General features: G+C 38.7%; 1 protein-coding gene across 18 annotated transcripts in view; it reads left to right on the top strand.

The window, feature by feature from the left end:
• Window positions 1-15,706, top strand: part of RAPGEF4 (Rap guanine nucleotide exchange factor 4) — a 283,342-nt gene that overhangs the window by 185,235 nt on the left and 82,401 nt on the right. For 14 of the 18 annotated variants that reach the window (XM_072811402.1, XM_072811400.1, XM_072811405.1 and 11 more), the window contains 2 exons: window positions 13,184-13,237; window positions 13,544-13,650. In XM_072811402.1, coding sequence (XP_072667503.1) covers window positions 13,184-13,237; window positions 13,544-13,650 — 161 coding nt within the window. The remainder of the gene's footprint in view (window positions 1-13,183; window positions 13,238-13,543; window positions 13,651-15,706) is intronic. The other 4 variants (XM_072811403.1, XM_072811401.1, XM_072811416.1 and 1 more) reach the window with 1 other exon arrangement.

Raw genomic sequence — 15,706 nt, 5'->3', positions numbered from 1 at the left:
AGAGGGAATGCAAACTTTGGGGTTTATCAGAGTTCAGTTTTTAGAAGTTCGGTACCACAAATTAAAGTTCAAGCATGTGACCCAAACTCTGCCAGTCTTTACAGAATCCATTTCTTTTGATGAGGGTAGAGGGAAAGTCTGGGTCTTAGGGTGAACAGTAGCAGAGTTTCTGGGATCCAACATGTACAGGTGGTGAGTCTCAGTGATGCCCCATGACAGAGGCCATGAGACTGGGCCAGGGGAACCTGCAGTGTGATTTGGGCCTGGTTCCTGGCTGGGTCATCTCAGCTTGTCTCTTGGCTCTTCCAGAGATACTATGAATTTTTTATTATCTTATAATAAATTCCTTTTCTTCCTCAACCATCCAGAATAAGGACAGAGACTGACATACACAGCAAATTGCCATTGATATTTAGATTCACATTGTAAACACTCCTTCATTTTCAAATACTAATTTCATAAATATTGAATGCGATTACTTTTCACCTTACTCCCTGAGGAGGATGATATAAGGATTATGTTGTGTTACACCTATGCTTGGAAACCTTATTAAGTGTTTATGTAATGAATTTGGTTGAGATGAGTTATTTGTAATTTAGAAATTTTAAAGTGTGTTATTTGTGAATCTTAAGTATATTATTCAAACACCCCTAGAGACCAAACGCATTTTCCTTAATAAATTGTAAGCATTTAATTTTCCTGAAAGGCCCTTGAGTATTTAAAAAAAATAAATAAAAGTGGTTTGGAAATTATTCCTTTAACTAGAAAACATAGTGATTTACTTGGATAATATAAATGTTGTTAGGGTAACGATCTTATGATTTCATCAACTAGACCCAATCTTCAGGAAACACTCACATTTTGTAAGGGATTATGACATAATGATTCAAAGGGTGCTACTGGTAGTCATCTAATGCTCTAAGTATGGTTCGCAGTCCAGCAGCATCAACATCATTTGGCAGAAATGGAGAATTTCAGGTCACACCCCAGACCAATGGAATTAAAGTCTGTATTTTACTGAGACCCACACCCCAGACCAATGGAGTTTGTCTATATTTTAATAAGACCCCTATGTGATTCATACAGATACTAAAATTTGAGAAGCACTGATTTATTCATTTTATCAGACACAAAACCCAGCTCATTGAAAAAACTAAAGGCAGGGGAAGAGAGACATAACTTAATAGTCCTCTCTATCAGGAAGTTTCTACTAGTTGCAAGTCATTGAACCCACTTCTTCACGCCACAGTGGCAAAGGAAGCAACCAGTCATTTTCTCCTCAAAACTCCTTCGTATACCTGAATACATAAGTTACCCCTTACCAATTCCTCACAAACTCCACACCTGAACATAAATTACCCCTTACCGTCTCTCACAGTTTTCTCTTCACTCGCCTACAAACGAAATCTGCTAGAAAGAATGAATCAATGAAGAAATTCTTCCATTCATTCAATAAATATTTGTTGTGTAGCTGCCAAGAGCTGGGGGATAGAACAGTGAACAAAACCAAGTTCTTGTCCTTATGAAGCTAACGTTTCAGTGGAGAAGACAGATAAGAAACAAGTATATAAAATGTCAAGTGTGGTAAGTGCTATAGGAAGAGGGATAAAGAGTTCCAGATATGGGGGGGGGGGGGTAGATAGCCGTATACTATAGGATGGGCAAAGGATGACAAGATATGCCAGGCTCATCTTATACATTCCTTGTCCCTGGAATCAGCCATTTCTTCCAAGAAGACTTGATTTCAAAACCCAAGATGTTCATTGTTATTGGTTTGGTCATTGTTTTGAAGCCTAATATATCTCTTTTCTTCCACAGTGAGAATTCTGAGTTTTCAAGGACACAGGGATGATAAATTTCGATATCGCATAATTTCTTGTGTGCTTTATCCTTCATTATGTATACAGTAGATTCAGGTTAATACTGCTATGTGTCTACCAATAAACGATTATTAAATAAATTATCTATCATATACATGCATTGGCATACCCAAAAATGCATGCAGGAACACCAAAACAAGGATGAAGTAAGCTTTTTTATGTTCTGATATGAAAAGATCTTGAAGACACATTTAAGTGAAAAAAAGCAGTGTCAGGCCAATGTACACACCATTTGTGTAGAAAAGGAGTAGGGGGCAGAATATATATTTATATTGGCTTGTATGCATTAATTAATTGAGCATCTTCAACACGAGATTTTTCTAAAATGTGTTATGCAAACTTTTATCCTGCTTTTGAATTGTACCCAGCAAGATTCTGACCCCCTGGCTTCAGGGAAAGTAGAGTTTTAATCATAGTGTTTCTATATTCATTCTATTTTTATTAAGAGGAGGAGGGGGAGAGGGAGAGGGAAAAAGAAAATCTCAAGGGGATTCAACACAGAACTCGAACTCACAACCCTGAGGTCATGCATGACCTGAACCAAAATAGAAAGTTGGACACTTAATCAACTGAGTTATGCAGGCACCCCTACATTCATTCTATTTTAAACTGTTAAATATGGGATGCCTGGGTGACTCAGTGGTTGACCTCCTCCTTTCGGCCCAGCACGTGATCCTGGAGTCCTGGGATCAGGTTCCACATTGGGCTCCTTGCATGGAGCCTGCTTCTCTCTCTGCCTGTGTCCCTCTGCGTCTCTCTGTGTCTCTCATGAATAAATAAATAAAATCTTTTTTAAAAAAGAAATAAAAAATAAACTGTTAAATAAATGTTAACTTCCATGCCCAGATTTAAATTTGAGGATGTAAAAGGAAATGTCAGGGTGTTCAAGATCTTTTATTAATGAGCATTAATCCCATAAATTTTCGAGAATTAAACCATGCCCCTAAATCTTAACATTCATTTGGTTTCCCAAAAGTGCTCAACATTCTATTCCCAAATTTGGAATAGGTAGATAGGCAGTGCCTAATTCTCACTTTATTGACAGAATTTCTTGTAAGAGAGGGCAAACAATAAACAAGGCTTAAATTTGTAGAAAGAGGAGGAAAAGGAAGTATAATAATCCATAGGTTTATATTGTCATGAAAATCACAGTTGTGAGGGTAAACATGCCACAATGGACAGTGACCTCTGTGGAATATTATGGTTGACTTATTTTGCATCTCTTAGCTCCTATTACTCCTATTACTCTAAGTAAATGAAGATTTACTAGTAATATGGTATATTATCACTATAAGAAAATCTGGGCCTAATCAGGTCAATTCATAAGGAAAAAATGAACCACTTTCTGTATGATCTCAAAGAGAACAATTTTAACTAATAAATATGGATTCCTCTTCAGAAAGTTAGCATTTCATTTTTTGCCTTCAAATACCTGGCTTAAGAGTATCTAATAGACTTGTAGACACACCTCCTAGAAAGCAAACACTCTGAACATCCTATATGTGAAAAGAAAGATTAGTAGCTAATTGAGGTTCTCTCCCACTACTAGAATAAATTAGAAACAATCTTTATTGTAGATTAAAGCTTGACAGAATCATTCTAAAAACATGTAATCTCGCCGCATTGCATTAGGATATGCTGGAGAGAAACTCGAACCATTTGCTAGTACCTGCTAGAGCACAGTACTCCCAGACCAGTTAACACAAACATCTGGGCAACCTTTTCCTAGAGGCTCTTCTTCGTTCCAGTTTCATGAACTCACCAAGCAGCTTTCAGTACACTTGAAGTCTCTTCTGATCTTTAAACTACAACCAGAGGCTAAACTATAGACTTCACTTCTATAATTGAAAAGCCACTTTAAAAACATGAATATGCATGTTGATTTGGTTGGACTGAGGAGTCTCAACTCAGTGAAATACACACATGAATTAATCTCCTCTCTCCAATAAGCACTCTTTTCTTTTTTTTTTTTTAAGATTTTATCTATTTATTTTAGACAGTGAAAGAGCACAAGCAAGGTGAGCAGCCAAGGGAGAGGGAGAAGCAGGCACTCCAAGCCCAATGCGGGGCTCAATCCCAGGACCCCGGGATCATGACCCGAGCTGAAGGCAGACGCTTAACCACAGATCCACCCAGACATCCCCTAATAACCACTCTTAACTACTGAGTGGAATATTTTCTTTCTTACTGGTACTTGGCAACCATAAAAAATCTCATTCTTAATCCATAAATTCTTTTGTTTATTTGACCACCAAAATTTTTATTTTAGTTATGGATTAGTCATGTCCATTTTTTATATTAAGAACTCATTTTTTAGAGCAGTTTAAAGTTCACAGAAAAATTGAGGAAAAGGCACAGAGATTTACCATATACCCTCTGCCTCTATACATACATAACTTCCCCCACTATCAGTGTTCCCCACCAGAGTGATACATTTGTTATAACTGATGAACCAGCATTGATACATCATAATCACCCAAACTCCATAGCATATATTATGGTTCCCTCTTGGTGTTGTACATTCTAATGGGTTTGAACCCATATGTATATAGACATATATCCATCATCATGGTATCATAAAAGTATTTTCACTGCCCTGAAAATCCTCCATGCTTGCCTATCATCCCTCCTCCTAATCCCTGACAACTACTGATTTTTTAAAATTAATCTTTATGCCCATTGTGGGGCTTGAACTTAAAACCCCGAGATCAAAGTTGCATGCTCTATCAACTGGGAGAGTCAGAATCCCCTGATATTTTTAATATAGTCTCCAAGGTTTTGCCTTTTCCAGGATGTTGTATAGTTGGAGTAATATGTCATACAGCTTTTTCAGATGGCTTATTTCACCTTTTTTATGTGTGGACATAAGCTTTCAATTCCTTTGGGTAATTACCACAGAGCATGATTGCTAGATCACATCAGAGTATGTTTAGTTTTGTAAGAAAATGCCAAACTTTCGAAGTGTCTTTCAAAGTGGCTATACCATTTTGCATTCCCACCAGCAGAGAATGAGAGTTCTGGTTGCTCCACATCCTTGCTGGCATTTGGTGTTGTCAGTGTTCTGGATTTTGTCCATTCTGATAGATATGTAGTGGTATCTCACTGTTGTTTTAATTTGCATTTCCCTGATGACATATTATGAGGAACATCTTTTCTGAATCCTATTTGCTATCTGTGTATCTTCTTTGGTGAGGTTTCTGTTAAAGTCTTCAGTACATGTTTAAATCAGGTTGTTTATTTTCTTACTGTTCAGTTTTAAGAGTTTTTTTTGTATATTTTAGATTATAGTCCTTTATCAGATATGTCTTTTAGAATATTTTCTCCCAGCCTGTGGCTTGTCTTCTCATTCTCAACATTGTCTTTCATAGGGTGGAAATTTTTAATTTTAATGAAATCTGGCTTACCAATTATTTTTTTCATTATTGTGCCTTTGGTGTTGTATCCAACAAGTCATCACCATACCCAAGGTTGCCTAGATATTTCCCGTGTTATCTTCTGGGAAGTTTGTAGTTTTGCATTTTTCATTTAGACCTGTAATATATTTTAAGTTACTTTTTGTGCAGGAGGTAAAGTCTGTATCCACATTTTTGTTTGTTTGTTTGTTTGTTTGTTTTGCATGTGGATGTCCAGTTGTTCTGGCACCATTTCTTGAAAAGATTGTCTTGCCTCCATTGTATCAAAGATCCCAGGAACCCAGGATCATGACCTGAGCCAAAGACGCTCAACCACTGAGCCACCTAGGCACCTCTACCAGATTCATCTTTAAAACTTCTAGCTTTTGAGAAGCCTGGGTGGCTCAGCGGTTGAGTGTCTGCCTTCAGCTCAGGACGTGATCCCAGAGTCCAGGATCGAGTCCCACATCAGGCTCCCTGAGGGGAGCTTGCTTCTCTCTCTGCCTGTATCTCTCTCCGCCTCTCTCTGTCTCTGCATCTCTCATGAATAAATAAGTAAATAAAATCTTTAAAAAGAGAACCTTCTAGCTTTTGTCAACATCTAGTCTCTGAAGAAATGTGACTGGTGGGTAGAGATGTGTGGTCTGCTTTCTTCCACATCTTCCCCTTTCTCCTCTGCCTTCTCTGTGCTGGTCAATGAGGGAAAGAAGGAAGACATTTCTTTCATAGAGTTTCTATCTTTCTGTTTACATTACCCAATCTATTATCACATATTGTCTACTTTTTATTAGTATTATTAATGAAATACAGTTTCATTGTTAATGGATTAATCATAGTTAATTTAAATTTTCCCTTTGACAATTCTAAAACCTAAGTCATATTTGAGTCTGGCTCTGATGCTTACCTTGTCTCTTCAGACTCTTTTTCCTTGCGTTTAGTATGCCTTGTAAGGTTTGGTTGAAAGCCAGATGTGATATACTGGGTAATAGGAACTGGGATCAATAGGTCGTTAACGTGAGGTTTTAAGGTTTTATGTTAATCTAGCTAGAAGCTGGACATTGTTTAATGTTTGTTGTAGCTATAGATGCCAAGTCTTCAAATTCCTCTAGTGTCCCGTTTTCATCTCTGTTGTGTTGGGCTTCCCCAAGAACACCCTCCTTAGATAGAGTCTGCACGTTTTAACTCTTTTGGCTGTGATCCACTGTTTTTATACTGGTATGTTGGGGGCCTGTGGGGGAAGGGGAATGCCCTGTAATGTCTTCATTAAGCCTCAGTCATTTAGTGGGTCTGTGTCCCTGCACTGTGCCCCTCAGAGCTGTTTCATAGCTTCTTTTTCCTCCTTAGGTGAGAGAGGAAGACTAGAAGGGGCTAGAGTCAGAAAAATGTCCTTCCCCCAGGTGAGGTAAGACTCTAGGAAAGTCTTCTCCCTGGAGAGTATGCCTTTGTCATGGAGAATGCTCTGGGTATATTTCACAGTGCACTCTCTTTCCTTCTGCCAGAACCACTAGATCTTTCTTGGCTCTTCATCACGAGAACCTGGTTGAGTGCCAGAAGGTAAAACCCATAAAAGTGTAGGGGCCCACCTAAGATTGCCTCCCCCAGGAGTTTCTCACTCTTAAGGCACCCCAGCAATTCATCAAAATTACCACTCTGAAAACAAACTGAGAAATATTAAAGAAATTTTTTGAGCAAAAATTGATTTGAATCTGGCAGTACCAAACTAAAAGTGGTCAAGAGCAGTCCACTGACAGGATCTCAGGGAGATACTTTTATATAAAATGGTAAAAGCAAAGTAGGGAGATTATGGACTCACTCTAGTTTCAGACTAGTTGGCAGTTTGATTGCTTGTGCTTAGGTTTCAATCTTGTAACCTTGAAACATGTATAGGCTTAGATTTTGGTTTGCTTACGTAAGCAGGCTGCCATGGCCTTCAAGCCACATCAGCCTAAGCCTTTCTCCTTTCACTGAACATCATTTGAAGATTCCTACCAGTCTGTGGCTTCTGTTCCAGGTGGGCTGATCGCAAATGTGATCCTGGGTTGCCTTGTCTCTCTGGACTTGGGGGCAGCAGTTTGCCCTGTGATCTCCATTCTCTGGTGGGCCCAACAAAAGTCATTTTCACTTTGTTTAGCTTTTTCTTGTTGTAGGGACAGGAGTAGCAACTTTCAATCTTTTTACATGTAGAAGCTGAAATTGGAAATCTATAACCCAATTTTGAACTAAGAACTTTAAGAAAGACTTTTTTTTTTAATGGCCTACATATGGAAGCCAAAGAGGTCTATAGATGGTTCTTTCATTATTTAACAAGTGGAAAAACTTACATAGTTATTTCAGAGTGGTGAAATCTGTTTATAAGTCTGACTTCCCCTTTCTTTAATTTCGTCTAGTCAGCCAAAGAGTGCTGACATAGATGATAATTATTATAAGAATGAGACATACGTTTGCAAGAGGCCTTAGTTGTATTATTCCAAAATGCCAAGGAATGTAACTCCTAAGAGTGTATCATTTTCACTAAAAAATTGAATATTATTTCCCCCAGCTCCTAGAGATTTCCTCACTAGAAATTGAAAAGGGGAATTTAAAATCCAGAATATTGTTGTTTTGATTCATTGACTCATATTGCCTCCCTCATTTTTTATAACCCACAGAAGTTTTGCTTCCCATTAAGATCGAGAGCTCATTCAGACCAGGTACTTTATGAGCCACTACTTTAGCCTAGCATGTTGCTTTGCACACAACACACCCGTAAATACTTGCATTAAATTGGATGTAGACTTACGTGACTTTTTATTGCACTCAGTTGCCAGAGTTCTGCCGTCAGCTTTGTGTCCCAATCTAGCTTGTTATGCTTATCTCTTGGCTTAAAATGTTGTGCCTTGCAAAAGGCTTCTGTGAGCAAACACTCGAGTAAAATGAATTACCCCCTTTCAAAAGGGCCTGAATATGGTTTTTCTCAAGACCTATTACTGTGCCTTATACCTCATTATAATCTACTGGGGAGTTATTGTGCATTTTGTAATGGAGGCTAAATTCCTATTTTTCATCACCTGATTAGTATTTCTGAATTGGCTCTGGTGCCAAAAGGAATATTTTCCCTTACTGTTTCTCCTTTTCAGTAGTAATATAAATATAATAAAAAGCAGTAGAATGCATCCCCTCTCCAGAAACAAACAAAAACCAATTACGGTCAATCCTGAGGGAAGTCTTTGGTGGAGAAAGCCAAGAAAAGCAGAGAGAAAGCTGAATACCTCTGCCTTTATCTGTTCTCTCTGCCTAGCTTTTTAGGATCATATTTTCACAGACCAATTTGGATTCTTTCATGCCCAGGTGGGGAAGAAAAATTTTTATCCTCAACACATGATTGATGTGTTGAAATGTATGCAATTTCATCAGAGAGGGGTCCGTTCCTTGGAGCTTGTTTGTGATGTGTGTTTTCTGGCTATAGGACAAAACTTCGGGCAGCCCTAGAAAACAGACCAAGGAGGCATTAATGAAGGCTCACCCTGCTAGCTCACTGTCCACCTTCCTTCCTTGTGGTCCAACAGGAAGAGAGCCTGGGAGATGCGGCAGCCCTGTCACCGATCCGTGGTCACCACTACTACCCTGCCGTGCAGGTCCTGGGTCTGCTTGTCCTTCAAGCATTTCTCACCCGTCCTGCACTCAGCTGTGCATCACAAGGAGGACAACTTTTGCAGACAGCATTTCCCAGGCTCCTCTGGCCACAGTTTTGCTTTTAGGGCTGGTTTTCCCTCTTTGATCATCTCACTAATACCACCATGCTTCTCTTCTCTCCCTCTTCTGTGTAACCTAATCATTTATAAATGAAATTCTTTGCCTCATTTCTCTGGGTTCTGGCTAGACGGAGATTGAAGGCAGGAGGGTTCTTGCCCCACTCTTGGCACCGGGGCTCTACTGCTAGGACATAGAGGCCTCCACAGTTCCAGCTTCCACCAGGATGCCCAACTCAGGCTCTGGTCCCTCTAGCCTTCCACTGAGGGCTTCCTTCTTTGCTGACATCTGGTTTTGGTTTCTCAGACACCTGTTTGCCTTCACAGCTCCTCCACCATCCATAAAGCCAATTCCCAGCATTAAATTCCCTTTGTGGTAAATCCTGAGTGGTTTCATTGTCCTGCTTACCCTTTGGCTGCTACCTGTGTCCTTGATACATTTGTCTTAGCCTTAGTAGGATAGCTCCTTAATACCAAATGTTTTATTGTCACAAACATGCTTTTTTAAAAAGTTAATTCAAACTAAGCATGATGCATTAATTCACAGTGGATCACTGTGAATACTTATTGCTGAAAACTCATAAGGTCAAGTCTGATACCTAATAACTTAGAAGGCCTTAGATGCACTTTTTTTTTTGATGGATTTGAATCAAGCAGAACATTATCTTTCCCAAAGGGTGAGCAAAGATGTCTTTCAGAGAGAAGTGCAGGTGGGAGGGGGTCATTGTACCTCCCATATAGACACTGGACTGGGATAGACTTGGATTCAACCCTGAGCTCTTCCAGATATTAGCTGAGTGAGTTCGATCCCTATGTGTGTCTGGCCCTAATGTTCTCCATAAAAAATGAGATAGCATAGATAACGGTTCACGTGTGGACAAACGTGTAAAAGGCCTGACATAGGAAATGCTTGGTCTTGCCTTCAGGGCTTCTTTTCTTGTTTTGATTCTCACTAATATCACCATGCTGCTTCTTTCCCTCTTTTATTTAACCTAATCGTTTGTAAAATGAAACTCCTTTCCTCGTTTCTCTAAAGCACAGCTAAGGTGAAATTCTTAAAAAGGAACTTTACGTGAAAGCCAAGGGAAACCAAAAAAGGAAATAAGCAGATCCAAAAGCAATAAAGCCATGCTCATAATGGAGGGATCCCTGAACAGGCAGTGGCCACTGACTGATTTTGTTTCTCAGGGACCTGGACTGCCTGTCGTGGATACCCTCTGTCTCACCACCTCTGGCTGCTAGGCATAGAGCATGGATTCTCGCCTAACTGGACATAGTGTTCCTTTCAAAGACAAATTTTTATTCCCCCAAAATAAAACTTTCCCTGTTTTCACCCTGCATGGGTTCCTTGGAGGTTTTATTTAAATAAAAGGACTGTCCCATTCTCAAAGCATCCATTCATTGTGTTACCCCTAAACCTACAATCTTTGAGCCAGGAAAAGGTTCTGAAAACGCTGCCTTTCAACAGATTAAACAGTCTCTGGGTCCTGGAACCAGTACTAGGATTATCAGGCTGAATGGCAACCTTGCGTACATTTTACCTCTTTAGAAGTTGCAAATCAAAGGAACAATTCTTTTGAAGCCTGATGCTTCCCTTGCTTTCGTAATACTTTCTTTTGAGGACTCCAAGGAACCAAAAAGGGAACTATCCAAATTAACAGACCTAAGGACCACTTTTGGCATTTTGTTCAAATACAGCCATCTCTGTAGAAACAAATGAAAAGATTCAGTCTTCAAATAATGTTTGATTGTACCTACCAAAGAATAAATATTCACCAGTAATTCTCAAGCCTGGGCATCTTCTTGACCTCTCGCCCAGCCAGGATCTCAAATACTACTGCAAAAGAAGGTGAACTTTTTCCTAGGAAAGCAAAGGTTGCCTCAGAAGCTAATCCCACATCCATCTACTGTAGACCACATACACCGGCACCTCTTTCTTTGAAGACAGGAAGAAGAAATGTGTTTCTATTATCTTCAAGAATAACCAGAAGCTTCTACAATTTACATGCATAACCAGGAGTAGTCCTAGACATATAAACCAAGCTGTGTAACATAAGGAAGTGGGATACAGGACTACTGGGAACTCACAACTCAGAAATAATCAGCATGTTTTAACTGCACACATTTCCAGGGCCCTGGTGCATGCTGGTCTGGAGCTTTTGAACATTTTTTTTCAGGTGACTTGGGATCACACAACTCTATCTTCTTTGAGGAAGTAGTACAAACACAGGGCACGCCTGCTCTCCCATCTGAAGGTCTGCCCTAAGGGAATGTGGGCTATTTCTGGGCAAAGACAGTCTCTGTTTAAAGCTCCTACTGTATTGGCCCAGACTGACATTCCTTGGTCTATGGTGGTTGTAAACAGTATGCTGCTAAAATACTGTAATATTGCTTGACATCTGTGCTCTAGTGATTTCAAGAGGAGAAAATAAAAGTCTCCTTGATGTCAGGGAGGTGATGGAAATGTTTAAGTAAGCCAGTGGGATTTCAGTCATTCAAAGTAAATCTGCATCTCGTCTGTCCTTCTCTTACAACTTGTATTCTATACCATTTCCTTAATTCTATAATCATATAAAAGTCGTAACTCATCTGAAATTTGCCGTCAATAAAAAGAAAGGCATATATTTATACATGTATATTTGTTTTTTGGTACGTAAATTATTTTAAATTAATATTGACTTTTACTTCCTCCATTGATTCTATTTTTTAATTAGGATGAGAGGGAAAATCTACCAATTCATTTTGAGTGTAATGGCTTGAATTTGCAAAAAGTAGGATTTTTAGTATTAAGTGTAATAATGTCTACATTAGGTCTTGTTTTGTTTTGTTTTGTTTTACTGCTGTAACAAATTACCACAAGCTTAGTGGCTTAAAACAACACAAGTTAATTAATTCTACAGTGCGTAGGTTAGAAGTCTGAAATGGATCCCACTCGGTTAAAAATAAAGGTGTTGGCAGCCATTTGCTTCTGAAGGTCCATATATTGCTTCATCTTTTCCATCTTCTAGAGGCTACCTTCCTTCCTTAGCTCTTGGCCCCTTATATCAGCAAACCCATCAAAATCAGGCCAAGTCTGACTCATGCTGCTGTCTCTCTGGTTAGAATGCTTTTGCCTCTCCCTTCTATCTTTTAAGAGCCCATATGAGCGCACTAGACCTACTAGGAAACACCAAGATAACCTCCCTAATTTGAGTCTTAACTTAACATCTACAGAGTCCCTTTTGTTGTGTAATCTAATATAGCCACAGGTTCTGGAGATAAGGATATGGACATCTGGGGGGGGGGGGCATGATTCTGCCTATACAATCTCATAATTAAATGCATCGTCATCTCCTACCTTCTGGAAGTGGCATAAACCATGTTGTATTGATGGTTTTACCACCATGTTTGACCACTCATATCTTTCTCGTCCATTTGGAAATGCCATTGACAGATCTTACAGAGAACTAGAGGGAGGGGGCGTTGCTAGGACCAATGGACCTACCTGTGTAGCTGTGTACCAAGGCATTTTCCTGGGATCCCAATTCAGCAGCTTCATCTAAAGAACGTGGATAATGGAGGGGGCCTCATACAGATCCTAGAGCTGCACTGACAGTCACGGAATCCCCAAAGCTATACACCACTTTGCAAATGAAAGAGATAGTACACTAGCTGTCCCAGTGGGTTCTAGGAACTTGAGTACATAAAACCACCAAGAAGTTATCATTTAGCAATTAAAGCTTTTTTCCAAAAATACAGATTGCAGAAAAAGAATCTTAACTACACGACAGAGGATGAAATCGCTCATTTTCATTCTAAATCAATGCTTTATCCCTATCCCCTGAGATGGGTCATTTTAATCTCCATACATGTTTATCTTGTTTTGCTCTTTCTTCTGCTCTGATGTTTGTTATGCTTTGAGTAGATATTGATTCCCTTTTCATTAAGCCTGCAAACATCTAATCATTCCTGTTTTTTTTTTCATTTTTAATAATTTATATTTAAATTTTGGCAAATTGAAGGTCTAATTTTGCCCTTTGAATGCCTCTGCATTCAAGTTCTTCAGGCAGATTTTATCCCTTCTTTTTTTAATTCTATTTTGAGTTTTATAAAAATGGATGTTTCTTATTATCCCCCCAACCCATAATTTTCTTTAGCGAACTTTTAGTTTAATTTTCTTTTGCCTTAACATTTTATTTTTCAGACACCTCTCATTGAACCTCACGTTCCTCTTCGTCCTGCTAACACCATTACCAAGGTAATGGGATGTAGGTGGGTTGATGAGCCATCAGAGCTAGCTTCTTAAGTAACCATTGGAGGTGGTCAGTATGTCAGAGCATCACGTCAAGAAACTTCGGATACATTTTCTAGACACAATAAATATTCAGTGTGTTTCAGTTCTTAAATGAAACAGTGACATTTCAGACAAGTGAACAATGTAAATGCGTGAATGAGTTGTATTTTTTAAGCCAGAGTCAGAAAGTGATTTAAGTATTCATCTGATTTGTTTTCCTTCTATAAAATCTCCTTCTCCTTCCTCTTCTTTCACCTCATTAAAATCCAGGTCCCTTCAGAGAAGATCCTCAGGGCTGGAAAAATTTTACGAAATGCCATTCTTTCTCGAGCCCCTCACATGATAAGAGATAGAAAATACCACCTAAAGACATACAGGTACGTGCAATCATCCTAAAGGCTATGGCCGCCTCAGATTCATGTCTAGTGAAATTGGAACAACCTTATGTTTTCTTCTGTTTGTATCCATGGGCAGCTTGTTTTGTAATCCTCAAGGTTCTGGAAGATCTAAGCTTGTCTTTGATCCCTGCTTAACTTTAAGTATCATTAATATTCTGAGAAATTATTCCTAAACTAATTTGCATGGACATTGGTTTAATTATGGTAGAAGAAATTTTTTTTTATTTCTGTTTGCTAGTGGTTTTTTTAGGGAAACTATTAGATTTAAATGAGACTCAGCTAACATTTACTGAGCATATATTTGTGCTTGAAGCCCTCTACCAGACCATTTTTCATATGTTATCCTATTGCCCTCTCACAATCCTGCTAGGTAGGTGTTAGGCCACTTTTCAGATGATAAACCTGATGCTTAGAGAGATTAAATAATTTTCCTTGTCCAAGTCACAAGTCTAGTGAGTGGTAGAGCCAGGATTTAAACCAACCAACCTTGGTTGATTTCCATGTGCAGTGATCTTTTCATTCATTCTATCATTCATTCATTTCACAGATGCTGGTGCCCAGTATTAAGTACCTACTGGGCACCAGATACTATTGTGGTCTAAGCCCTAAGGATATAAGAGTGAACAAAATTATGCAATGTCCTTTACAGAGTTTACTTTCCACTGTAGGATTTCATTCTAGTATACATATAGTGAGATATACAACTCTGTATCACATCTGTAATCATTTAGAATAAGGACTCATTATAGCTGTCACTGGAGTTAAGAAATTATTTAGTTGAATCTTCTGGGATGACTGAACAGTGATAGGTCAACTAAAGATTCATGACTGATCTTTGGCTTTTGATTTTTTTCAATTCAACAAGGATTTAGGAACTGGAATGGCCTATGTATGGCACACAAGCCTTCACCCTCTCTTTCCACCCATGGAGCACCCTCATAACCCTCTTTCAGCAATCACTCAACTCTTGCATTTAGCCTAGACATGATTTCAGAACCCATCAGACCTGGCATGAGTCAAAAGCCATTTGATGCACATGAACCAAATTCATAAGAGACAGTGAAAAGCTTAGAATACAAATTTTAAAGTTATCATAAAAGATATGTATCTTTCTAGTGACTGTCAACTATGACAGAACCTATAAAATTAGACCTGATTAACCTATAGTAAACTTTCCAGTACATGTGCCTCAAGATCTGTTTCTTTCCCAAGGAAAGAGATGGAAAAACGTGGCTTCTTCCTCTTTGGATCACTTTTTCTGCATTCCATGAAAACAAACACTCTTCTGTTTGTGCTTGTCATGAATATGTTTACAAGACCAAAACTGACAATATATTTGTTACATTAATTGGCCTTTTCTTGAATAGAAACTTGGAAATGAGATGGGATTTGAGAAACACTTTGGTCTTATCAAACAGGATACATTCCATTTCTTAAGACATATGCCATTTCTTAAGACACCTAGCCCTTTTAATGTTGATATTTACTAGCTAACATTTTGGATGACTGCATTGGGAACTCTCCAACCCTGGAAATTCATTCTTTTGGGAGACTGTAGTCTCTACACACTGCTATAATTTTAAGAGAAGTAAGGTTTAAAAAAAAATCATGTGTCACATGTTTCCACAGAGAGTTAGAACAGTTTAACTTATTAAGTGAATCTCAAAATCTCATATGAAAAAGAAAAATGACCTTTTTCTTTTTCAGTCTTTATTATTTTTTCCCCTGATTTAGGATGTGACTATGCTTTTCCAAGTGTTGACTTGCATTAGGGAAATTCCATTAAAATATGTCATCTTTTAGACAAAATGGAAACTAGAAGTCAGAAACCATAAACTCTTTCTTGCTCCATAGTACTAACATTTTAAACCCCTGAAATATAGGTGTCATGTCTATTCCACACCCTATGACACAAATTAATGATCTGTTGGTAATAGCCCATGGACTCAACTGGAAGCCGAAGGGATGATTTTTTTTCTGCACCAGAGTTTGGGTTCCTTGCCCCAAATCTTGTACTTCCAGTTCCATCTCTCTC

This window comes from Canis lupus, chromosome 34, assembly GCF_048164855.1.
Source record: "Canis lupus baileyi chromosome 34, mCanLup2.hap1, whole genome shotgun sequence".
NCBI classification, from domain to species: domain Eukaryota; kingdom Metazoa; phylum Chordata; class Mammalia; order Carnivora; family Canidae; genus Canis; species Canis lupus.
This window is presented reverse-complemented; position numbering and strand designations above follow the sequence as displayed.